Genomic DNA, 26,083 nt, shown 5'->3' with positions numbered 1-26,083 from the left:
AACTATCGACACTAGATGGCAGCAGGTACTGATGCCAGTGATGCGAGTCAAAACAACAATGCATATTTGGATTATGTGACTTTTATTATTTTTCCAAGCATAAAATACAGATATATCGCCAAATTTTACGTAGACAATTTTGCCTTTAAAAGGCTTCATCATTTCTATATAATTATCATGTATAGGCTATATAATATTAAGATAGCCATATGAATTAACACCAACAACACACTGAATTTCACAATAAAAACAGAAAAGTCATCAGATTTAAAACCAAATCTTTATATACGAAAAGCGACACAATGATGCCGAATTATTGACACATAAAATTAAAGAGATAGAATTACCAATAAAGACAATTTGAAACACCATCTCGATACCACTAATATAATCAACATCCCATTTTTGTACTAAAACATTCTGCGAAATTTCTAAGAGAAAATTCGTCAATCAGCATCGATTTATTCATAAAAACTTGTATTAAGATTTTACTGCAATATGTAAGACAACAATGCACGCTGATGAGTATTAAGGTGTAGCCACATAATCATTTCATTTAATCCCTGACCTACGTACCAGTACATCATTCATTGGGTGGAAATGTCCTATATATTGTTAGACGTGAATGTCATGAGATACATTTTTAATACCGGTACATTGCTGCCTATATGTAACTAGACCATATTTTCATTCTTTCTTCAACTGCAGCCAGTAGGCTACAGTTGCCAATTCTGTTTTCTATTTCAAAATGCAATTGATGACAAAAAGATCAGGGATTTAGATTTAGTTTTTCAATGTTTAGACACTAAGCTTTAGAATGGAGTTTCTGAATTACATGTACACGCGATAACAAATTCTTCCATCTTGAATAATAAGCAATATAAATTCCTGTACACAGTTAGAAATCGTTTAAACTAAATCAATGATATATTCTTGGGCTAACAACGAATTTTGTTTGTATATAAAATGCAATATATCATACAAAAGCCTCGAAATAAAAGAAATGGTTTTTCGATGACAAAAAAAAATGGATGGATAAAATAAACAGCCAGTGAATTTGGCACAAAGCGATCTCATTGGTTATTGGCAATCCAATGTTATGCCGAATACACTGATGTTACAAAGTACAGCAACATATCAGTAAAACTAATGGACCCAATTACATACATATTTCATACTTAACGCCCTTAGTATACAGTTGTTCAGTTACACCATATCAAAATTGGAATTTTGTACTATAATTTTTGATGAAATGATTCAGAAATATTTCTCTGGGACGGCTTAGAATTAAGAGACAAATGTTAAAAAGTATCATCAAACCCAATATCCCAATATCAACTGAAAAAGTATTCGGAACGTCTGATTTTGACCCATATCATTTCCATCCATTAATCTATTAATAATATACTTCAGCAGCATACCGATTGCAAAATTTAACGATACCATTTTTATATCAAAACGCAATGAATTGAAAAGCTAATAAAACTATAATCATCTGCTTCTATTCAAGAACAAACATGTCGCATGGGCAATCTGCATAAAATATATATAATATTCTCATATTCAATATATATACCGGTAAGGTCATACATGAGTAATGAATTCTAAGACAAGCTACAATACTACATTCGTGACATTTTATACATTACAGGTAAAATGATAATATGTAATATTAATAATAATAATAATAATAATAATAATAATAATGTTTATGTATAGTATATATTATGATCAAAAATATGATGTACAATGCAATCTTCTGTGACTTAATTTATACAAGAAGTTTAGATTAATAAGCAATTTTCGAATGATTTTACTGCCGACAGACTGTTGTTTAAGTTCCAAATTTGACACTTGGTCACATTATGAGGAAGGAAGATCGCATGTGATACCTCGTGTAAGTTAAAACTAAGAGCCATAATTATATCCAAATGATGTCAAAACATTCAAAGAAATCATGGTCTGGTCGAGTAAAATCAATGAAACCTAATTCGTCAGCAAAATAATATTTACAATGTCCAGCTGCTTCAGTCCCATGTAACAAACTCCAAGTATCCTGATTTAGTAGTGGTGGTGACATTGTCTATCGATTCTAAGAGGTTTGTTCCGTCTGTCGAGTCTCTTAAATATGTCGAAATATGTATATACGTATTCTTTATATCGAAAGGCAGCATATTGTTGTACGAAACACTGATAGACGAGTATACAACGTGATGCATATGAACAATAACAAAGCGAGTTTACTAAAGGAACACAGTGTACGTATATATTTGGTTGTATTACTATCATCATCACTGGATTTGTGTCCACCTAACAAAGCAGCATGCTACTGACAGAAAGCAGTCCCATCAACCTAAAAACATACAGACCATTTTTCATAAAACGATAGATCAATTAAAGAAAAAATTTAAAAAATTCAAAACGAGTAGATTAAGGAAGTACACACCTTACAAGTATAAAATCATAAACACCCAAGAGAAATTTTACACTCCCGATTCTTGATTCTGCGTTGTAATCTCTATGTTTTCGATGGTCTCATCAGCAACTGTAGTATCTGGATCAAAGCCTGTAGCCTGTCTGATAGCTTCAGTTAGCGCCTATAACAATCGTAAGAATGTTCAAAACTGCTACAATCAAACGAGATGAAGAAATGAATGAAAAAGAATATAATATAATTAACATACCAAATCAAAGTCATCATCCGCTTTCTTGTCCATAACGTACTGAAAATGTAGAATATAATAATGTTCAAGTAAATGTGGTCGAAAATATCTTAGTAGTGAATCTTTCAGTTTCTACCTCAGTATGACTAACGCTATAACAATATACCTATTCGAAATCGTCACTTAAAAACAAAATACATTGTAGCTACTATCATTATCAAAATTGCATTCTTACATAGTACAGTACTGCTTATGATTCTAACTAAAACTTAACGACAAATCTTAACAAGCAACTGAACTACTAAAAGCCCATTGACCATTCCACATTTTTTCAGCGGGTGGGTGCCAGCAACTCTATGAAATGAATCTAAACAATTTTCAAAAAAAGCCTAGCTTTGGACGTATATTCTGTTTCTTCTAAGCGACCATGTATAGAAATCTATCGCTTCATTTCATTCTCTGTTTTGAACCAATCAAAAAACATAACATGCTTGTAGCTTTTAACTGGAAGGTTTATGGATAATAACTTCACACAGTCTAGAACTATGCTTACCGTAGCTGTAGTATTAACCGTATGGCCATCTAGAGCAGGATCTGAATCCCCACTTATAAATGTACTGATACCTTCAGAGCCACTGACCCCCTCGAGTTCATAGCGTAAATATTGTGTCTCAGTTGGAACTGTTGGCACCACGGTGGTAGGTTTAGTTTCTACATCAACATAAGGGTCATATTTGGTGCGTTCTGTATTAACAGTGGGAGGCTGTAATCAAAGGGAAACAAGGCACTGGGTCAATATTTCACAACCACCGTGGTGACAACATTCAGATTCAAGGGCTAACATCGCTAATTGTCATATAGTTTCAATCCTTGCAATCTTTTCGATCATATTTTCATGATGGAACAAATTGTTGAGTGAAGCCCTCAGAAACTCAATAATGAATTATTATTTCAAGCAGCTATGGATTTGTCTTTCTAAATTCATAATCATGTTAAGTTTTCATTTATTTCCTGAGCAAGTCATGTATATAAGTGGAGTGTGCTTCATAGTGTCCGAAATTGTAAATAATCAATGGAAGAGATCATACTTCCTGCTCTGAGCAATAAATTGTCAGTATATGCGACACAATAACATACAATTATGAAAATAGAGATGACATAATTGAACAGAATGCAACGAATTTGGTAAACCAAGCAGATTATTAGCCACAATTCTATGTAAGAAACTCCATGAAATATTATTGTTTATTCTTAAGAAAGAAGATATTAGTAATAGCATGCATAAGGGGGGATAAATGCCTAAAAAATAAAACTAAAATTGGCTACAGCATCGTACATGTGGAATCGGTACATTGCCTGCTAATAAATCGTAAACCATGAATCAATCAAGGCCTTCCTGACTGGCAGAATTACTCCTATCAACTCAAATGAATATGAATTTTCATTCATTCTAGTGTATTTAATGAAGGAAAGCAAAATCTCTGCAGTGTATGGTATTGCACGATAAAATAGAAATGCTGTATTGACATGTAAAAGGTAACACTGAAGACAACATTCATTCACATTTCCTGCAACCAAATGAATTTGCAAGACTTCATGATTGCAAAGAAATCTTGGAAACAACACTGAAGTTACCTCTCCTGCCTGTTCAGGGTCTGAATCAATAGTTTTGTTGTGATCATTATCAGAATCAACACCTTCATCTGCTGACTAATTGGACAAGCAACAGAGGGTTAGAAGAACACAATTAGTTTTCAGCTAATGATATGTACAAAGTGTGCTGGTTCAGATTACATTGTGATGATATCAATTGCAGTCTCAAAGTATATTCATATAATAAAACCATCCTTTAACAGCCGCCATTGTATTCTTATATTTGAGAATGCAACTGTAAACCTGTTTTAGTGGTTAATGAATTGTTACAATCGCAAGAATGTAGTGTGATTGTCCGCTGGGTACTTACTGGTCGACCAGTTTTTAAGCCCCTTTCTCCGCGTTCAGAATCAGGACCAGTAGATATTGGTCGGCCGTATGCTGAACCCCGCTGTAACACATTGATTGAGCGTGACATACAACAATCTTTTACTACATGCAGTTTCAACGTAACCTTACTCAACGGAACATACTAATTGCATTTAACTGATTAGCAATCCACAGAATACTTGTTATTAGATCCAAAATAAAAGATTCATACATTTTTTAGCAATAAATAAACATAACTACTTAATAGTTACAACATGGAATACACAAATAGTTTTTGACGTATGGTCTTATATGAATAGGAGACAAAAGTCCTAGTTCCAAAATGCAGTGAGGTTGAAAATTTTAAGAGGGAATAAATGGTTAGGTAACTGCTAATCAGAGAAAACATGAACAGTACAGAAAAATAATACATACAAACATAAATATATGAATAAATATGAAAAACAATAAATTTGAAACCATCACCAAATCAAACTAACCGTACAGGTTGTTCAGCATAGGGACTACTACTGGTGGATGAACAAGCATCAATTTAATGAATGATTCTTACCTCTCCAGGTCTAAGTACATGTCTTGGTGGGCTATTGACATGTTTTTCAGAACGTTCGGCTTCATCAGGATTGATCTAGATATAAATCAAATAATAAAACTTTGTTACTATCATTTCATACAAGGCTACAAATTACCAGGTACCGGTAATGTGTACGGTATAAACATCATGTTACTGGAATGATGAGCTAGTGGACGCTTCACTAGTAAAAAACTTTCATCCAAGCATTAACGTGCAACAGGTTAATTGATTTCATACCATTGCAACATGGACAAATATTGATACAGCAACATGGTTGTCTAGATAGTACAGGTTAATGATATATATGATTCATGCGCAGTCATTCATACCACACAACAATGGATTCCCATTTATATTTCAAGTAATCACCACCTCTCAATCCCTAAAAAATGAAAACTGCATTCCTCCTATTATCATAAAAATCCCAACATCAACATCATAAACCAATCATTAAACATCACATAACATTGGATATGGATACAAAACCAGCCACATAGTCTGGTGACATATGCCCAGCTAAGATCTGAAAACTTTATAAGCTGGATATATGCAACCCAAAGAGAAGACCCATTATACACCATAAACATGCCAAACTGACTTTCCATGTCTCATCATAGCTTCAGCCCTAATGCATGCTTTGGGTAAAGGTCAGTGAGATGGCCAACTTCAAATTCAAAGCGTTATAAAGTTTGTACAATCAAAATATCAATATTATTTCACCGCATTTCAAAATATATTTGTATAATACTAAAGCCAAATTAGTTCACAAGATCGATGACATTAAAATATAGATACATAGATGAAATTTTATTTAAGTTTTAATGAATGAATTTCAAACCAAAAGATATTGATAGGAAATATCTGAACCAATACAGAAATTTTTATTTGGACCAAAGTATTTAAGCAAAAGATCAAAGGTATTTAAAGATAAGAGGAACAGAATGATGAAAATTATTCTAGTGATGATGGGATGAATATATCATTTAGGACAATAGTGCAAACACTACCTGAAGCCCATAGAAAATTGATATTGATTGAATGATTATTAGCATCACTAAGGCAGCATGTAAGGGACCTGTTAAAAACCCAGACTCATTCCTTGATGAACATCATCAGTTTCATTTGTTTTAATGGAATGTTGTATGCTTTCACCAGTTCCATCCAAATCGTGCCAACAATTATGTTATACAATTGATCTGAAGGCTAGAGACATGGACAGTAAGCATCATTGGTACAACACTAGCAATAATCCTTCATAATTTCAAATAGCATGGAAGATCAATCAGTCAAGTAACAGCTCGACTCAGGTGTATAATGGGTCAAATGACATACCGGTATGCCACAAACGCATCACATTGTTATTCGGAAGGTAGATTGCTCACGTTAAAAATAAAGACGTGGAAAAATCTACAGTTATTCAATATTCAAAAATAGCTATGGCAAAAATGTACAAATTGAACGATATGGTAGAGACTGCACCCATATATGAATGAGCAGGAGTTGTTAACAGGTCAGTGCTACCACGAAATCAGAAACAAAACAATCTGGTGGCCCCAGTAATACTCCATGGCAAACACAATTATGAAGCTCAGCGAAGAATGTTGCTAAGGGCAAATTGGTTTTTTTTTTCAATTCATTATTCTTCACTAATGGCTACTCATTACTAGAGAAAATAAATCGACAACTTACATCGGCAAATAGTATCCAATTAGGAAGAATCTTGATGAATGGTTTATTTGAATACAAGTTCTTTTGTTATACACACACACAAGTCAAATCAAATCTTTCTCACAATATCGATGCAACATTCTACACATCAAAATCATTATAGTAGTAACTTTAATTTATCACGACTACATAGGAAAGTTAAATCTGCTTCGGATGAGACATTAGTAAAAGGACATCAAATGGACGCAAATATACTAAGTTTTTCACCAGAATATAATTAGTAGTAAAGAACTATTTATGTATATGAATAGAATATATTTCATTTTAGTTGATTTGCCATGGAGAAAACTGCCAAAACACCTGATTAGAATACACTGACCTGATCTAACCATGACCTGGAGGCAGCGGGCAGCCTCTTAACTGGGATATGCAAATCTGGTTGAGATTCCGCCTGCCGTAAAGTAAATAGCAGGATTTTGTCATGCTCGGTATGGGTTGTGTAAAACATTTTTTTCTCTTGTAAACAAATAACAATGGACAACAAGGAGGCATGTCACAGAGATATAGAAAAAAATACTACTAATCTATCATTATCAACATGCAAATCATCCAAACAGAAACATTGAATTTAGTGTAGACTATCAAAACTTCATTGTACAGAGAATCATATAATATATCATATTATGTACATAAAGACATTTCGTAAAAATGTACTGATGATAGATGAAAACATTCTCAGTACTGCATCTAAATAGCGAGTTCTAACTAAAGTATGTCAGGACTAAATAATGTGCACCATGTGCTGACATACAGTGGCTGAAGAGAAAACTAAACACAAAAATGCCAGCAAGCAATCTTTTACATAAATTCATTATAATATGATGTACTTTTTTAACAACATGCTATTATTTTGAATTGATCTGAATAACTGTTGAAAATTTGGTACTTCATAAAAAGATTTGGAATACAAATACATGGAATACATACATAAAGTGTGTTCAAGCGCTGTGGTAACAAATATGCGTGTAAGAGTGTTTCTTTTTTTTTTTACAAAGGAGATTAGGGAAGACAAAGCAGTTAGACCATACCAAAGCATGAAATAATGAAAACTAATCTTAACCTCATCTAAGCCATGGTTGGCACCTGCATTAAGGAGACCGTCGGGGTTGGAACTGTCTGGACGACCTAGCAACTTCTCTCGACTGCTTCCCGGACCCTAAATACATACAAATCATTGATTTAAAAAACATTCAAATTGGGAATCCAAATCAAATCATCATAATAACTTCAATCAATCAAAGAACAGTGTTGTAAAATATATCATAAAAATGTGCTGCACAGCAATAACTGAAATAAAATATCTGCATCATTATCAGAACAGTGATCATGAAAATAAAATTCAATTCTAAATACTGCTCACACTCTGTACTTTATTATTCTACAACAAAAATAAATAACCACATCATTCGATATCAAGTGGTTTCATAATACAACGATGCACTCAACGAAAAGAAAATCAAAAGGAATCGAGGAGGGAGAGGAAAAGACAGGAGGAATAGGAAGAGGATACATGGGTCTTGAAAATAAATTCCCCCAATTTTTCTAATGAACCAACATTTCAAATCCAAAATGCACTAGTGTGGTGGTGAGAAATCAGATTTATTTGCCAACCTTGTCGCTCCTCATTCGTTGCTACATGAATGTTTAATCATAGAGAAATATTTTTTAAATAATGAAAGTAGAAGACTTGGTAACTGACTTTTTGATCTGAAAACATGCGAAAAGCATGAGCAGCAAGAAACATAAAATGTCACATGCTTCATTGAATAAATATGATATATTTTGTGTACAAATTTTCATCCAGGGTTCAGAGATTTGCTATGCCTGTGCAATGTGAGTTTTCCTGATTGTGGATAGATTTCAGAGCTTCTCAGACCACTACATTCGGCACCCTCACACATAATTTAGAACATCTAACTGTTGCTACATAAGATACTGAAACAGTAAACACCTTCAAATCAGATCAGTCTATGAAAATGAACTATATTTTCGCTTCCAAATTTTTTTAAGTTTGATGTGATCAATACTGATATGACTTGGGAAAAATCACGAAAAACATTGAAACAAACTTTGAAATCTACCCATAAAAGGAACTGGAGAGGTCTACATATAAACGTAGAAGTAGATGGAAATAGTACACATAGCAGAACAGCAAAACCTTTATATGACTGTTTTGTAAGTGATCATCATCGGGACTGAGCTTGTAATACTCCTTCTTAGTGTCTATCGACCCAGCCGGCAGATCATATGTAGTTACTAGTGGACCTCTAGGTGGTACTGTAGAGTCTGAACTGTTCTGCTGCCCAAATAATTGTCGTTCCTACTCATTCATCAAGAATTAGAATAAATATCGATAAAAATTGATTTTTCTTAGAAAGAACAAAATCTTTCACTACATGAAAAACACTATGAAACTAAATGAAATCATAAGGTAACGAGACCTAGAACAATATAAGGAGATGGAACCTCCATGCAGTATGAGGATGATAAACATGATATAGTTTAATACATGTAATAATCATGCAAAGGTTGATGAACGTAATCCGGACTTAAAATAGAGAGGAGACCATCTTCTATCCATTACCAAAACGCAGGTTAAACGCATGAACATTCGGAGAGGAATTTAGACAAAAATACCAAGCTGCAATAAAGGGATAATATGTTGACATATTGACGACTAAATGGTTAGAAAAACGTACCGGTCTATAGCCTTCCAAATTATCATCCTCGTGAGGAGCGAGATGTTTGCTGTCACGGTCTCCGTATGGTACGTCACCACTGCGACTGCCTCGCAGAGGATGCATGGGAATGCTATCTTTATCATGTTCATTTCCACGGTCATACTGATCTCCTCTAGGATAGGTTCCATAACCTACAATGCAATAACAATGAATTATCTATGGATATTTTATCATATTTATACATTTTTTTTATCATTACTGCATGAACATCAGCAACTAGAAAACTATAAAACTAACTATCTTTTGCATTCACATATTACATATTAACTTGATGCAACCTTATTGTATTGTAATGATATTGGAGAAATATTGGAATAATCAGTAAACCTCGCCTTATTCGGCCATGACCGGACATGACTCACTGACTTACGCAGACTAAACAAAATCATTTTTCTGACATCGCCTAATACGTCAGGCCAATTTTGCCACCCCTAGTTTGTCCGAGTTAGGTGAGGTTTACTGTACCGGTATATATTAAAATACAGATATTTTCTAATAACATACCAGTAAATTAAATGCAAATTTTTGACAATACATGTACCAGTACCACCATGTCAATGACACAGCATTTCAGTCAATGCATATCAGGGTACTGAGGTATGGTAAGTAATTTATCATAGCAAGTGCATCAATCATTACATGCATGATTATAAATGATATGATATCCATAAATAATTGGACCAGCGAAGAGGTGGTGGATGTTTCTGGTGCGAGTTTTATGTGCTATTGAAAAAATTCTACAAGTACGTAGTTTAAGTGTGAATCTGAGCAGTCAATAATTGGTTTGAGTTGTTAGTTCATCAAGGTCACATATTCATGAATAATCAATATCTAATCATAGCACACGCATAACAATTGAAATCATTTTTTCAGCAACATGATGATACATTCATTAAGAGCAATAGTGCAAAAATAGATAGTAAAATTAGAAAACGATGAACAATGGAAGGTTATTTCGAATACTAGCATACTGGTATTAGGAGATTTTACATATTGCTCTTAAGTTAGTGAAAAAAGATGGTGATAATAAAACAGAACATGCTGGAGTGGGTACCTTTCAATCTAGTGATCGTATCTGAGGAATAAGCTAGGCCTGTAATAGCAGTTTATTCATTAATGAAATGGCAACAAGCTGTAGAGACAGAGAGAATATATTCTGAAATGAACACTGAGCATCAAGCAAGAGTTTATTGAACAACTAGTTCAAGCAGTTTGATGAGCATAAGCGACACACTCGCTTGAGAAAGTTTACCCAAATTAGAGCCCGTTATCGAAGCTGATATTCCAACGTTGCAAATCAACAGATTCTCAACTCAACAATGGAGACAGTTTTTAACGTACGACAGACATAAGATGACAACACAATTTGAAATCATGCTACTCTAATTTATAAGGTGCATATTGTGTATAATATATCAGATAAATAGTAAAACTAAAAACAAATAAACTTTTTATCTGTTTTTAGAAAAAATCCAACTAAAATCTTTCAAATCAGATAAAATGGTTATCAAGAACTTTGTAATCTTTAATGTATATCGTAAATCTTATGAATAATTCTTAATTAGTTGACTAACTCTTCTGTGCAACTCAAGTCGGATTTGTTAGCTTTTGAAAAGCTAAATCAAATTTACCCCAATTTAATCTTTCATTTTCTGAAACAATGGAAATTCAATACAATTTGTATCAAGAGATATGCAGAATAACATCATACCAGGTAGTCTTGCAATGCAGAAATATCCAATGACCAGTTATAAGCAAATATATCTATATACTACCATTTCAGGCCATAAATATCAGTTTATATCTGTGATATTATGATATGAGAAAGCAACTAAAATAATGTAAGATACTGACTGAACTATTCAATCGATCGTAAGTAGAAAATTTTGTTGTAAAGCGAGTGACATAAAGTGTTTGTGATAAAATGAACCAACAAAATGGATGAAAAATAAGCAAATTCAGTGAATTCTGTGCACAAAAAATTGGCAAGGCAGTTACTGCGAGGGAAAAATTACAACATTTCTCATATGATGATGTGTTTTATGATTAAGATTCTACGAATGAATGCGACATACCTCCATCCATACTACGTGATTTACGTTTACTGGCGACTCTGTCAAAGTTCGGCGCTGGTCGTTCGATCAGAGCTTGTTTGGTCTGATGTTGGGTTCTACCGGAGAATCGGAATCGCGAACCAAACCGCGGGAATATAACTGTCTTCTCAGCAGAATCGGCTTCCTTCAATCTACAAGTCAATTATCGATAGATGCAGTTTTCGTCGACTTCTCGAAATAACGAAACGACTCCAAAATTTACCGTTACCTGAAGAATGTATGATGTTCTACCGCAGTTTTCCAGAGTCGTTTAGCTAAACGATAATTAGCCAACTTAAAACCAATTGTGCTTTCATACTGTTCAAACTAAAAAAACGTAAAAATAACGACAAAAACATGAATATATAGGAATAATTATACATTCATACAGCCCACATTCCTACAACTCAAACAAACTCCAAAATGTACAAAGTGATGAGGTATTTAAATGAAATGAAATTGAAGTAAAATTGTTTGGAGATAATTGATTGAACAAAGCATGCACAAATGTCAAGAGTGTCAGCTGAAAGACAAAGATCTTTACATGAAACTAGAGTTTATACGTCCATGATGAAATCTAGTAACATTGGATTGATTGATATATATCTGCTGGTGCTATATTTCCATACATACCGTCACGCTACTAGCACCATCAAGGACTGTCTATATAAAATCATTATACAAAACATTCTCATCACTAGAACATTAACTAATTTCATTTTATATCACTAATGCCATCAGAATTTAATTTACCTCTCCCGGTCTAACTTTCACAAAGAACTGGTTCCTCTTGTACGAAATTTTCAGGATTTTCGGCCACGGAAATCTGTTGATTCGAAGTTTATCTCGATATATCATTAAACCAGTGCAGCAAACACCGATCATGATGTCGACATTTTCTGAATCCTAGAAATGAATTCATTCCCGTTTATATACAACAGGTATATTCATTTTTCTATTTAAATATTTTCAGATTTAACAATCCCAGAGCACAAATATTGACATTCAAAACTATGTATACGGGCAGAAATTCATGTAAGACCAGTCTGTGGATTTTTGATAAGGGTAATCAATCATTAACATTTATCACATACCAGTGCATGATGCAAGTCAACACCATACATTGCTAATTTCTTGGCATTTTCTAAGAAATGGATATCTGCTACGGATGGGGTTTCACCGCTACAAAGATAATCAAACAATCATCATTAGAAATGCATCTATTTTTGATCCATCACACAATGCTGCCACCTACTGTGAAGAGATAATCAAACCAGTAGTTAGTCATTACTACCGGTAGTCTATTTGAGGAGAAATGAAGCACTTTCAACATCATGATTCACATAATGATAGATTTAGTTTCAGAACAAGATTACTGGTAATCCATATAACTTGTAATCAAGGTTTACAATGAGCAGGTTGTCTGTTTGGGATAAAACCTGGTTTCCCCTAGTAACTTGATAAATTATCCCCAAAAATTTCATTATAATAAAAAGTTTTTATCATTGCAAGGCCCACGATAAATACTTACCGATGCGTCTTATGTAATTCAGCAATTTTCTCCAACAGTTCTGGAGTTTGGTTAGGTGCGAAATAATATTCAGATAAATATTGGATACCATTGGCAGTTTCAGCGTCGAAGTCACCCAGTTCTGATTGCACAGTGTACGACCCGAGGAGCGCGTGTGTGACAAAAGAACATGGTAATCTTCCAGCCAAAATATCATTTCGTAGTTGTAAACATAAATTGTATCTAAAAGTGAAAATAATAATTTACAACCAATCAACTTCTTCAAAGCAGAGTTTACTTCTAGAATTGATGAGATATATGATATATATTATATTATTCACTAACCTTGTGATATCTTCTTGTAAAACAGTTGGGTCTGGTGGGTAGAATTTTACTCTGAATTCAAAAACCCAAGGGCTATCTGCAATATCAAGAAAACCACAGATTTGAGGTCAGCCATGTCTAAGAATAAATCGATAATCAAGATAATGAAATAAATTTTTTTCGATGTCACAGCCTTGGTTATTATTATGCCAACACTAGGATATTCTAATCACTCATCGGAATCTAGGCATATTAGATTAAGCTGCTTCCCAGACCTGATGGCTTGGTGATAAAATTCTTTACAGAATACTCGAGCCGAATCAATTGTGCCCCCGTTACCTAGCCATTTGTTGTTCACTTAATATTTCTAAGCACTAAACTGTATTACGGTATTTATAATCTATCACTATGATATGATGTATCACTCTAGGTCAATAGACCTAGCAATTTATCGATTTATGCCTAAATAATTTGCTAATTTTCTGATTTGTAATGTACCAATGACTGGAGACTGGGCACGAGAATTAGTGAAATCCCAGCACAGCACTATGGTCCTGGATTAATCAATTTTAGGTATAAGAAGTGTAGTAAAGTGAATGATCAGTAAGAGAGTAAAACACAAGCTCAGTTGATCACAATACGGCATTCAGCGTGAGCCACACACTTGCTTCATACCCACGCCAGTATAGATAATCACATATCTCATCTCATGTACAGACAGCTCAAGAGCTGTGTGCTATGTATCATATAACATTCACTCAACAATTTGTATGCAACTGTACAAGTCAACTGAAACATAAGTTTTTTTTATTACCGCGTTGACCTAATTTACATTAAGGCATTTTGTACATTTTCAGGATAAATTCCAACCAGGAAACTCCTTTATTATTCGAATCATTACCAGATCTGTGCCCACATTACTTCCATTTTATTACAAAATTGGCCCACGCTTCTAAATACTACTACTAATAGGGTGACATATGCTAAAAGAGTGAGTCATGTAACAGGATGGAAACACAGATAAATATTCACACACAGCTACCGGAAATAGAAATATCATTATCAGATCCATCCTCATTAGCTACTGATTAATATAATTCCTCTTTGATGTATTTTTGGGGAAGCCCTAATTAGATATTAACATCATTTTAACGTTCACTGTTTATACAGAGCAACTACTGTCCCACATAGTGAATGTCTACTGCTAACGGAGGAAGCTACAACACACCACACGTCAATCGCACACTTACTTTTCATTTGTTTTCCCATCTTTTTCTCATGATTTAACCAGAACTACAACGAGAATGAAAAGTCTTATTAACAAGTCTTATTAACAATGAAATGTCTATACCGGAATTTCAATATGTATCAAGCGAGGATTTCTTACCCATGTTTCTGAATTATCTCTGAATATTACGCTGAAGTAATCTTTCTCTAGCAGATTCAGATGATCGGCTATTGAATCGATTAAAACCTGGCCTTTCGCTTTTTTCTATAATATGAAAAACATGGTTTTGATAATCTATCTTTATTACATATTATTGTTATTTGGACAAGAAGATTTTCGGACGATATTTTTTGAACTGAGTCAGAACATTAAAACATGATAAAGGCCTGTCGTTTCGTGTCTATGACTGTTTGTTTGCAAGTCGTAATGGTGCTAAAAACTTTTGCGAAGAGGAATGCGCAAGCACTGATCAATATTGTCACCATTCAATTAAAAACCAGACATACACTATACGCATAAGCAGAGACGTACTTCAGTAATGAGTAACCAACCCCTATCCACACAATGTTTAATGATATTAGAGGAGAATATATGCTGACATAAAATAATGTAGGCCTCTAATGGGTTAGCAGTCGTTCAGCTGTGATCAAACATTTAAAGTATCTAACATAGTATTAGGAAATATGATTAGTTTCCTTTAGAAATGTATCTATTCCGAGGACACCGGGGTCATGTCACCCAGTCAAGGGTAAATACAGCGACTTTCTAGAATGGCGAACATAGCTAAAACCAGTTTTCATCGAGGGTCTCATATCACGTACCAGATGAATGCAGAAATATTGATTGAAATTGTTCTGATAAATCAACTTACATCAATTTCCACCTCTAAATCATCACCATCCAGGAGCAATACTCGCACTTTCACCATTTTGGCAGATGAATGGACAGGCTGCTTTTTAGGAGAAGTCTTTTTCGCTTCTTTCTGTTCTACGTGTTGGTCCTGAAGAACAAAAGAATGTCGATTGTATTATACATGGTAACCAGGAAATGACTAGACCTAGAGGCATCTTTTTATAGAGTAAGTCCCGCAATGAATCACACTTTTACCAACCAATGTTACCTGCTTATAGCCATCTTCCCGAAAACTATGGTTTTTCATAAAGAGCATAATAAATTCCTAAACCTCCAATGATACAGGGTGAAACTCGGTAAAAACTGTCAAATCTAAGAATATGCACTAAATCCGAAATTTGATCGGCATCAAGTCGAACGTGACAAATATTGAAACAAACAGTGAAACTAAATGATATCCTTTGCATTAAATACAGTGCAGTACTCTGCTGCAGTGAGTTAGTTTATGATCAATATTTTATTGATAACATATTTATGTAGAAAATACCGGAGAGGGAACAACTGCTGCCTACATTTATATTTAAACTGGCAATCATTAACCCTTTAATTCAATCATGCACTACATCTAATAGTCACAAATTCATACATTGTTTTTCCCGAAAAACTATTCTATAAATGCAACCACTCAGTAACCCCAACAGTAAGTTAGTGAACACATTTTAGCTGTATGAGAATTAAATAGAAATATATTGCTGAGCTACGGTGATGTATACTGATCAGAGTTCAATAAATCCTTACTCACAAACCCTTTTTAAGTGTAATTTTGTTGTGTAAAACTTTCCACAATTATCTATATAGGCCTACCTAAAACTGGATCCTCAACAACTGGAGTGAAACATTCTTAATTACATTAGCTACTGATTTATATTGTTTTAACAAAATAGTTTTTAACCTTACCTAAATCTCTCAACAAGTGACGTGAATATATAATTCCGACACTATGGACGCATACACACCCTTCCGTTTCAGATAGCGTATTTCAAGCCAGTATTTGTACAATGAATCTAGTCAATAGTCCCCGAAATACCACCGTTGAACTAGGACACATTCAAATTAGGAAATCATTACTTGAAAAGAGCTATACTCATTTACATATGAATAATGTAGTGTAATCATTCATAGGCCACATTTAGGTATTCTATATCGGTGTAGGCCGAGAGATATGCCCATACATATCATAAAACCTGTTGACCTCAATGAACAAAGGTTAAAATTACTCTTGATATTCAAATAAGGGACATGATTTCAATAAAGGTCCCATTTCACCCGTCGCATTCGTTCAACACTTGTTGATCAAAGTCAGCGTTAGCTCTTCGGGAATTCTCGATTTCCAACAATCCACAAGGAATATTTAACTTCCAAAGGTAAGACTTAAAAAAGTATCTAACATCAAGAATGAATAAATGTATATTAAATGGATAGAAATATGTAAATTACAATTTTGAATATTTGGTGTTCGAAGAATTTGGAACTAGTTTAGCCTTAAATTGTGACCTAAATAAAGATCCTGACTCTAGGCCTAGTACAGTATCATTTAGAGTTAATTCAGCCAAAGATGCCAATACTAAGTTCACTAGAGGTTACAGTCTTTTCCAAAAGGTCCCAATCGTCTAGAAATTCTTCTGCATTCTACCTTTTCAATTCCAGGGTGATCACTTAAACCAATCAACAAATTCCCTGAGTTGTCCATGTTAATAAGACAAAATTCCCCAGGTGAATCAATCCGAGGAATTTCTTGATTTAAACTATTACAAAATGTTCTTTTCTTATGAATCATCTATTGATAAGAAACGTATGGACAATTCAGTAGTATATCCGAATTCCCTGAGTTTTATGATTCCCTAAGTTTTCTAGGTTTTGCTGGTCAGTGGCCACCTTGCCTTTCAAGTCTATGGATGGGAAGGGAATACGAAAGCCAGTCATAGGCCTACTCATCTCGCCCCAGAATATGGGAATGTATTCAGGCCAAGTTCTACTTACCACTGCATTTTGCTGAGGTTCATCAGCAGCCATATTTTTCTCACCTTAAATCCACGATAAACTACAATGAACAAAATTGGAGCATTGTTGGTGAACGCCTTAAAAATCTTATACTACAACATTATATAACTAAAGCCTTATGATTTTCTATTTCAGGTTACTCGACGAGGAGCAAGAACAAAACCAACCCTACCTCAATATATCTAACAAAACTAATTATAGGCGGGGCATTTTTCAGTTATTGATGACTCAAAAGTATGAATTAGATTTAATAATAGACAAAGGATGACTTATTTGGTCAGATTAAATTTATCTAGGGATAAAACTGACTGTATATTTTGATAACTCGACTCCAGAACTTGAGCCTGCCTATCATGTAACTTGGCAATAGCAGTAGTAAGTGTCAGTAATTCTGATAAATTACACAGAGGGTTGTTGTGTTTTTAGTAGTTCATTTTTTGATTTTTCAGTTTAGTTTTGGCCTATCTCTGCATGTAGGCCTACTCTACTTACTGGACTGGTTGGTAATAAAGGCAGCAATTAAATTTTAAAAAAAGTATCAAGTGCATAACTCCATGAAAACTAGAAGGCTAATTTACACTCGGCAAAACAAACAATGCAAATAAACAACAGTGAATAAACAATGCAAGATTGAGAAGGCCTCAAAATAATTCCGGATCCGGCGGTTTGTCGGTCGGTCATCTATCATTTTAAAATCATATGGACTAATTTAGGCTTCTAAATTGAAAGGGGAAACATTCACATAGTGCCAAATATTTTTGCATGAGCATGCAACCAGTGAGAATATCGTTACCTACCAAGAAAACTATGTTTTTTAGCTCCCAACGAAAGGGAAAATTAAGAAATTTTCAAGAGCCGAAGACGGAAGTAAATTGATGTGGCGGAGCAATGTCCTGAGTGAGTGAAATGATGATAGACAAAATAGTTCTTTTCAAAACTATTCTATCAGTGTCAAAAATTCAATTCTGTTTAGTTTAGAATGTAGATTTGTGCACATTTTTATATGAACGAACGTCAATAAACATTTTGAATATCACAACTAGTTTTGACATTATTGAACTTTTACGAGTGTAGTCCTACGCGCCGGGATAACTGCAGCACCTACTATCGGATGTATCATGAATCAATATTTCTAGACAACCCCGCCCAACAAGCATAGCAGGTTCGAGCCCTCCAATACAGACAAAGTGCAAGAATGATTCCTTACGAAAAATGCAAATTAACACGAGTCAAATATTTATATATATATATACATATATATCGAATAATTTTATTTCATGGTAAACATATCTCATATCACATCTACCAGTACTCCTAAACATGCATAATCTAATCTAAAAGAGATCTGGCTTTTTTCATATCAACGGCAAAGAAGAACAGATTTGGACTAGATAAACTACATCAATTTATCCAAATATGAACAATTACACGTACAACAGCTGCATCAAAGAAAAAAAAATTCAAAATGCTTTGAATATAGACTACCAAATCATAATACATGTGTACAATTGTACATCATCCAGTTGAAGAAGGTCTGCACAACTTTGTGCAATGGAAAGTTTTGGTATTCTATGGAGGTAGTCTCTCAACATAATAATAGAACAATCTCCCAAATGCTATATTTCTAAATCTTAGAAATATCTGCGCCTTATCTATCTTGGGAATGAGCAATTAACAGAAATCGCATAATTCAATAGGCAAAATGAGCAAAAAGTCCATGTCATTAAGTAATGATTAAATAGGCGGGGATCCGGGTCTTGGAGTAGCTCCTCTGTCTCCATACAATGGACCTCTCGGTCGATAACTGAAAAAAATAACAAAATGACAGAGGGATAACTTTATTTGCTTTGATATTCAGTACAGGTATTTGCAGGAAAGATCCGTTTTGTATAGATTACCTTCCAAGAGTTGGACAACATTGCATCTTGCTTCTGGATCTAAAAGGTTGAATCAGAAATGATAAATACAGCACCAGTGATAGGTTACAAATCACAACGTAATCGAATACCAAAAGGTTTTGTAAATTTACCTTAAACACGGTTCTAGCCCAACAGCTACACAATGTCCACTACGACCACAACTCATTGTTGTTATTTCAGTCCATTCATCTTTCTGTGAATCATAAACTTCAACGCTTGACAAGAAATCGTTTCCATCGTAGCCACCTAAAAGCATAAACAGATCAGGACTATCTTCTTCAATCTTGACAATAAATAGTAACAACTAAAGCCATTAAGAACTTACCCATTGCATATATCTTTCCATCATGGACTGCCATACTCAGTGCACTACGTGGGCTTCTCATTGGTGCCACGAATTCCCAAGTATCGCTTTCAGTGTCATATCTTTCCACTGTCTTCAGTTGACTTGTGCTGTCATAACCACCAATTGCGTAAACATATTGATCTAGACTAACAACACCTTGAAACCAACAAAATTTTAATGAGATTAAGTATTGAAACCTACAAATACTGGCAATAAATAGAATTAAATCAAATCCTACAATATACGTACCGGCACCACTACGATTTATATTCATCGAAGCAACAAAGTTCCATTCGTCCTTCTCAGGATGATAAGATTCAATGCTTTTGAGACGATTCACTCCATCAAAACCACCAACTGCATACATCAAACGATTTACAACGGCAACTCCAACACCAATTCTCTTAGCCGACATTGAAGCCACCATTGTCCATTCCTCTCGATCGGGATCATATCTACAACAACAATAATGATTCATGTATCTGAACAGCAAACGACTATGAACATCTTGTAATGTTTAGTAAGAACAGAGATACGAACCTTTCTACAGTATTATGATGAATTAAACCATGTGATCCACCAACTGCATAAATCAGTCCATCGATTACACCGATTCCAACTCGATTTCGAGGCATCAGCATATCTTTGCACTTTTTCCACGAATTTTCATACGGGTCGAAGCAGTCAACAGAATTCGAATCGATATTCCCCTCCGGTGAATTATTTCGGCCTCCGATAGCGTAGAAAATTCCGGCAACGATGCACGCGCTGAGACCACTGCGCGGAACTGGTAAATCAGGCAACTTGAACCAGTCTTTCGTCACCGGATTGAAACACTCGAAATTACTCAACGAATGTCTCAGATATCCACCAGCACAATATATCACGAGAGGAGCCGCCGGATTACGTTGTTTTTCGGCACACTTTCGATGCAGCGTCAAATTCTGAAATATCCTCGTCAAATAATTGACGCAGTCGCCGTGTTTCTTCAACAGAGGACAATTAGAGATTTGTTCACGCAAGAACTGCGGTGTCAAGAAACTACAACGGACTGCTCCGAGCAGATATTCAAATTTCGGCAATCGCTTGTCCTCATCAGTGCGGATCCACTCAATCACGGCTTTATAAACTTCAGCTTCGCTCCTAACATTCAGATCATCACGGCGTAATAACAGCATCAACTGATTCAATGACAACATCTTGAACTCTTCGTATTTGCTCGCTTCGCGGAAATGCTGATGTATGAAATCTTTCGCTTTCTTATATAAATCAGTGCAGCCGTGTTCGTGAGCGAACTCTGCAATTCCTAAACAGTTACTGGGATGTAACTGATGCTCCAGAAATGTACAGCAAGCGTCAACAACGTGCGTCATCTGAAACATAGTCGCTGCCGGGAGCAGTTGACAAACATTCAATTCACTGACGGTGATCTCTGCAGTGTAAGCAAAATCAACTAACTTCGATAGAATACAAGGACTGATTCCATGAAGTGGAATATTTGTCATATCCGTTTCTCGCATGCCCCCTGTGAACATCGCTTTAAAGTATGGACTCGAAGCTGCCAGAACTACTTTGTGTGCCATTATTGCTTCATCTCCCACAGTAAGCGTCACATCGCATAATTTGTTTGCTTGTCGCAGAAGGTTCATAATCTCAAATGCTTCTTTTGGATGTTTCATAATAGTGAAATGCATGTTTCCATCCATTGATTCGCCCGCAGAAGCTGGTTTTGGTCGACAATGAACAACAGCATACTGAGATGTAGCCATCATTCTGTAAAATATGAATAAAAGCCTCATATTATTGAAGAATCATTTGAATTTATTGATCAACCATCGATGTCTGGTTTCCATCAAGTTCAACTTCGAGGTCAGTGAAATTTTAGGTTAATGTGCAGCCTCACTGCACTTGTTCTTGTTGTTAAGTTGCCAGTTGGTGTTTAAGAGTAGATAGGGAGTTGTTTCTGTTTGTGTTGTGGAGTTAGATTACATTCATTGGGTCATTACATTTACAATTTGAGAGTGGAATAACACTTAATTTGATTATCAACCTGGGGTGTTTGGTCACGATTAACAATTTAAAGTAGAATTTTACCTTGTATCGACTTTTCATTCAGCTTAACTAAACAAACTTAATGCGTATCTTGGGTCCGAATCTTCGAATCTTCGCCGAATCTTCAGCTGTCAAAATGGAAATCATTGGTCGATATTCAATAAAAGTCATAAGGGCCAGGTATCGCCGAACCGAATGTTTGTGGCGCTAGCGTCGTCCTCGCTTACCGCAGAAGCTCAGTACTCAGTGTTGGTACGGCCTCCAAATGGCCCCCAAGCGGCCGGCCGGCTAACGAAGGCCCGGCCTGACGAAGCTCGCGTTGTTGGGTTGCATTATATCAGTAATCAGTATTTTACAACGCATAACCAGCGTTTGTCTTCCGTCAAAAATTGAGGTCGATGTAGCCCGCGTGTGCATCGTCAAGACAGAAAAAGTGGGGTTTTCTCGGGCGCGGGGGCCCTCCGGCGGAGGCCTCAGCTACCCGCCCTGCTGTGTGAGTTGTCCCACCTGACCGCCAGAATTTTTCGAAAGAGAAAAGTCTAACTTGGACACCTGCGGACAATCGGCTACGTATGCCGTTAGGGATGGAGCAAACAAGACCGCGGCCACACTCGGTCTTCACCAGTCTTTTTTGGCCAGGTTTTTGGCGAAGTAACAAAACCAAAGCACGCGATCAGTCCCTGCTCTTGATCGCTGCCTCGTCCTACTTTTCCCGCTGAATGTTGTTTACTTAACCCCTACGAAGCTGGTGCAGCCACCTGAGTGTCGTCGTCGTCTTTCGCATTATCACATGATCGACTAGAATGCGAATAAATTATTATCATTACTGGAGAACGGAAAATCAGGATTCATTAGTTCCGAACAGACGATAGACATTAAATACTCAATTTCTCAAGCACAACATGGAAGCATTCTCTCAAGAAATATGCCCGTTATTTCTTAGAGGATTGACCCTTTAAAAGTGCAAAAAATTGATCCTCCAAAATTTCAGAAACGTGAACGATAAAAATGCCACAAGTATCGTCTGCACTAGCAGAGAGTAGAACTGGACTCAACCGGATTTGTGATCGTGTATCTGGATGAGAACAAAGGTCGACGATTATATCAGTTGTTGTCCTCCAAACGTAACGGATTGGCACCCAAAAAATCTAGTGAAGATAACCTGTTGGTAAGTAATGATAACTTTTATTGATATGTTGTTGTTGTGTTCGCGTTTTATTGAGAAGTATTGTACATGACATATTGCGTGGGAAATATCGATCGTTTCTCAGCTGATCGTGACTCGCAGTAAACACTACTGCGCGACTCACAATACTATACGGGATACGGTTCTTGTACACGAGTCCAAACCAGTATCGTAGAAGTCGTATAGCTAAACACGAGACCAAGAATATTTTGGAATAAATGTACATGATTATGCATGTAGAATTCTTAAACTGAAATAAGCGTGATACTAACGCAGGGCTGTATTTAGCAGGGGGTGCCGCTCAGAAATTTTGCCCTTTTTCGATTATTATTGTAATATCCTATAGAACTGCCATTTTCAGGTTTCTCTGCTCCCAAAAATATCAAATGCTAGACACTAGATACGGCCCTAGCTAATCTCTTAATTCTAAAAAGGTCAACGCCCATAATAGTAAACAATGTATACGTATATGTATATAAATAGCTCTTCTGATTTCCAGGATTCTCCAGTATGGTTGATGCCGGAGAAAAAGATGCATTTACAATCAGTAGTCAAAGTATCAAGTCAACCATAGAGATCCCACCACTGGGGGTTATACCATGCGGGGTAGCTGGTGCATTTTATGCTAGTATGGACAACATCGCCCTCTCGACAGCCACACTGAACCAAAAACAAGAAGCTCTCGCTGATATGAAATCAAAACTGACTAAGACAAAATTAACTTTCAAAGAAAAGATCTGCAGAATGAGAGGACTGCTTGTATTATCGATATCGATAATGTTGATGTATACTGCCTATAACACCATGCAAAATCTATCGAGTAGTTTGTATAGCGCCGGGGGTCTCGGTTTGATCGCTCTTAGCTCGATTTATGCCTCTGGAATTGTTTCTTGCATATTTGCACCAGTTGCTGTGGGAATATTGAAACCGACAAAGACGATCTTTCTATGTACAGTAATGTTTTTGATCTTCATCACGTCACACTTCTACCCGAAGTTTTATATCCTCGTACCCGGTTCACTGATCGTTGGTCTCTCCATCGGACCTCTATGGATATCCCAAGGTTTCTATTTGACGACGATTGCTTGGGATTTTGCTGAGGGTAGCGGGGATCTAATTGGTAACGTAATCTGTAATTTCAATTGCATTTTTACTGCTTTTATACAACTTTCTCAACTTTGGGGTAACGTTATTATGTCCACGATCTTCCAAGGAGCGTCAGACTCCGAAAATGGCACAAAGGTTTTGACATGTGGTGCATGGCAATGTCCAAGTGACCTCTTGAAAAATGTTGCCTCAATCCAAAACATTACTTCTGAAGCACAAAATGCATCGTATGGTATTCCAGAGTTAAACGTTCTGATCCTGCTTGTCATTCTCATCAGCCTTGTTGTCGGTGCTATGCTTCTTGTGGCATTTGGTCTAGAACAACTCGATATGTCGCAGTCTGAAGGCATTTCTCACAAAGATACGGTGCTCGCCACTTTCAGGTTGATGAAGAATTCAGACATGATATGCATCTTGGCAGTATCATTCTGGACTGGTAGCAGTTTAGCAACTCTTTTTGGAGAATTTACTCAGGTAAGTCTCACTCAACGTGACTATCTTATGTCTATATGGTTTAATAATTAACTAAAATGGTTATGTTTATATCCAGGCATATGTTAGCTGTGAACTAAGTATGGGCTATGTGGGTTTCACGATGTTGTGTTTTGGAGTGTTCGGCTCTGTTTTCTCGTATATGGGAAGCGGTATCACCAAGATAATTGGACGTCCTGCAATCCTGTGTACAGCATACGTCGTCAACTTAGGATTAATGGTATTTCTTTTGGTTTGGCAACCTAACGCAAATCAAAAGCCACTTTTCTTCGTGATTCCTGGATTATGGGGCATATGTGATTCCATCTGGCAACCCCAAGTGTGCAGTAAGTTTTAAATTTTGTATATTTCTGTGTTTGTGGGGTGTCTTACATGCTGTTTTATTATTCATTTTTCATTTCATTGTGAACAGCGTTGATTGGACTGATGTTTCCAACGAAAGCCGAAGCTGCGTTTGCCAATTATCGACTATTTCAAAACCTCGGTTTAGCGATTACCTTTGGTTATGGGCGATTCATGTGTGTTTGGCAAAAACTTTACGTTGGAATTGGTGTTATGACACTGGGTATGATTCTGTTACTGGTGGTCGAATGGCGATTGTACAAGCGACAGCAGAAATATTCAGATAACGATACTGGAGAAGATGTTGCTCCAAGAACAAACACAGAAATAACGGTGACAGGCAATTCTGAAGAATCGGTCAGTCTTGTAAGTGGTGTGGCCGCCTGAGATCCATATCTTTCATACATTGTTAAGTTGAACGTAGACAGCTTTTCCAATTATTTTCTCATTTCGAAGAAGATTAATTGGTGTTATGATACGTACATCATCGAGATGTGAAACAGTGATCATTTTCTTGGTCACAATAGTTGGGGCTAGATCTGAAAACTTTTATATGAAACATTTATAAAATTTTATATGCATGCATGCATCTTATATATGAACATGTTATTTTGATGGCTTAATGTATACAAGTTAAGTATTATTAGCATTAATATCATGAAGATGGTGGATTTGTTTCAGGTACAACATATTTTTATATACAAGAGTCACTGTACAAACAATGATCATTTATTGCGAATAAATTTGAATACAATAGACGTAGACGCTTGATCATTCCTCAATGCAAATTAAAAAGTTAATGTATTCTTCAATGTATTTATTCAAATATATATATATATATATATATATATATATATACATATATATATATATATATATATATAT

General features: G+C 35.6%; 3 protein-coding genes and 1 long non-coding RNA gene across 4 annotated transcripts; 2 read left to right on the top strand and 2 right to left on the bottom strand.

Annotated features, from left to right (window-relative positions):
• Window positions 1-80: 80 nt before the first annotated feature.
• Window positions 81-18,642, bottom strand: LOC141900461 (protein 4.1-like). Its single transcript, XM_074787383.1, has 20 exons — window positions 18,552-18,642; window positions 17,734-17,794; window positions 15,713-15,841; window positions 15,001-15,105; window positions 14,864-14,906; window positions 13,635-13,710; window positions 13,311-13,532; window positions 12,874-12,961; window positions 12,533-12,685; window positions 12,009-12,106; window positions 11,762-11,931; window positions 11,318-11,338; window positions 9,645-9,817; window positions 8,006-8,101; window positions 5,197-5,271; window positions 4,627-4,707; window positions 3,217-3,426; window positions 2,685-2,723; window positions 2,447-2,597; window positions 81-2,353 (listed from the first exon to the last, which is right to left on the bottom strand). The coding sequence occupies exons 2-19, from the start codon at window positions 17,764-17,766 to the stop codon at window positions 2,484-2,486; spliced, it is 1,926 nt and encodes a 641-aa protein (XP_074643484.1). The 5' UTR covers window positions 17,767-17,794; window positions 18,552-18,642; the 3' UTR covers window positions 81-2,353; window positions 2,447-2,483.
• On the top strand, window positions 16,990-18,761 carry LOC141900463 (uncharacterized). Its single transcript, XR_012618697.1, has 3 exons — window positions 16,990-17,117; window positions 17,890-18,129; window positions 18,204-18,761. It is a non-coding gene; the product is annotated as an uncharacterized LOC141900463 (long non-coding RNA).
• A 280-nt stretch (window positions 18,762-19,041) lies between these two features.
• LOC141898504 (kelch-like ECH-associated protein 1B) lies at window positions 19,042-22,254 on the bottom strand. Its single transcript, XM_074784430.1, has 7 exons — window positions 22,114-22,254; window positions 20,560-21,792; window positions 20,269-20,474; window positions 19,999-20,175; window positions 19,784-19,919; window positions 19,653-19,691; window positions 19,042-19,558 (listed from the first exon to the last, which is right to left on the bottom strand). The coding sequence occupies exons 2-7, from the start codon at window positions 21,789-21,791 to the stop codon at window positions 19,489-19,491; spliced, it is 1,860 nt and encodes a 619-aa protein (XP_074640531.1). The 5' UTR covers window position 21,792; window positions 22,114-22,254; the 3' UTR covers window positions 19,042-19,488.
• Window positions 22,255-23,139: 885 nt separating this feature from the next.
• On the top strand, window positions 23,140-25,961 carry LOC141899524 (protein unc-93 homolog A-like). The gene is made up of 4 exons (XM_074785889.1): window positions 23,140-23,239; window positions 23,757-24,838; window positions 24,915-25,182; window positions 25,269-25,961. The coding sequence occupies exons 2-4, from the start codon at window positions 23,768-23,770 to the stop codon at window positions 25,583-25,585; spliced, it is 1,656 nt and encodes a 551-aa protein (XP_074641990.1). The 5' UTR covers window positions 23,140-23,239; window positions 23,757-23,767; the 3' UTR covers window positions 25,586-25,961.
• The last annotated feature ends 122 nt before the right edge of the window (window positions 25,962-26,083 follow it).

The sequence above is a fragment of the Tubulanus polymorphus genome, chromosome 2, assembly GCF_964204645.1.
Source record: "Tubulanus polymorphus chromosome 2, tnTubPoly1.2, whole genome shotgun sequence".
Classification (NCBI taxonomy): domain Eukaryota; kingdom Metazoa; phylum Nemertea; class Palaeonemertea; order Tubulaniformes; family Tubulanidae; genus Tubulanus; species Tubulanus polymorphus.
Note: the sequence above shows the minus strand (reverse complement) of the source record. Positions and strands in the feature narration are given on the sequence as shown.

Coding starts and splice junctions, on each gene's coding strand:
- LOC141900461 (XM_074787383.1), bottom strand. CDS start 17,766: ATGGCTGCTGATGAACCTCAGCAAAATGCAGTG. Junction 13,711..14,863: donor GATGGGAAAACAAATGAAAA/GTAAGTGTGCGA, acceptor TTGATATTGCAG/ATAGCCCTTGGGTTTTTGAA. Junction 9,818..11,317: donor AAATGAAAGATTAAATTGGG/GTAAATTTGATT, acceptor ATTGCATTGTAG/GTTATGGAACCTATCCTAGA.
- LOC141898504 (XM_074784430.1), bottom strand. CDS start 21,791: ATGATGGCTACATCTCAGTATGCTGTTGTTCATTGTCGACCAAAACCA. Junction 20,176..20,268: donor TATAAATCGTAGTGGTGCCG/GTACGTATATTG, acceptor GTTGGTTTCAAG/GTGTTGTTAGTCTAGATCAA. Junction 19,692..19,783: donor GGGCTAGAACCGTGTTTAAG/GTAAATTTACAA, acceptor TCAACCTTTTAG/ATCCAGAAGCAAGATGCAAT.
- LOC141899524 (XM_074785889.1), top strand. CDS start 23,768: ATGGTTGATGCCGGAGAAAAAGATGCATTTACAATCAGTAGTCAAAGT. Junction 24,839..24,914: donor TTTTTGGAGAATTTACTCAG/GTAAGTCTCACT, acceptor GTTTATATCCAG/GCATATGTTAGCTGTGAACT. Junction 25,183..25,268: donor CTGGCAACCCCAAGTGTGCA/GTAAGTTTTAAA, acceptor CATTGTGAACAG/CGTTGATTGGACTGATGTTT.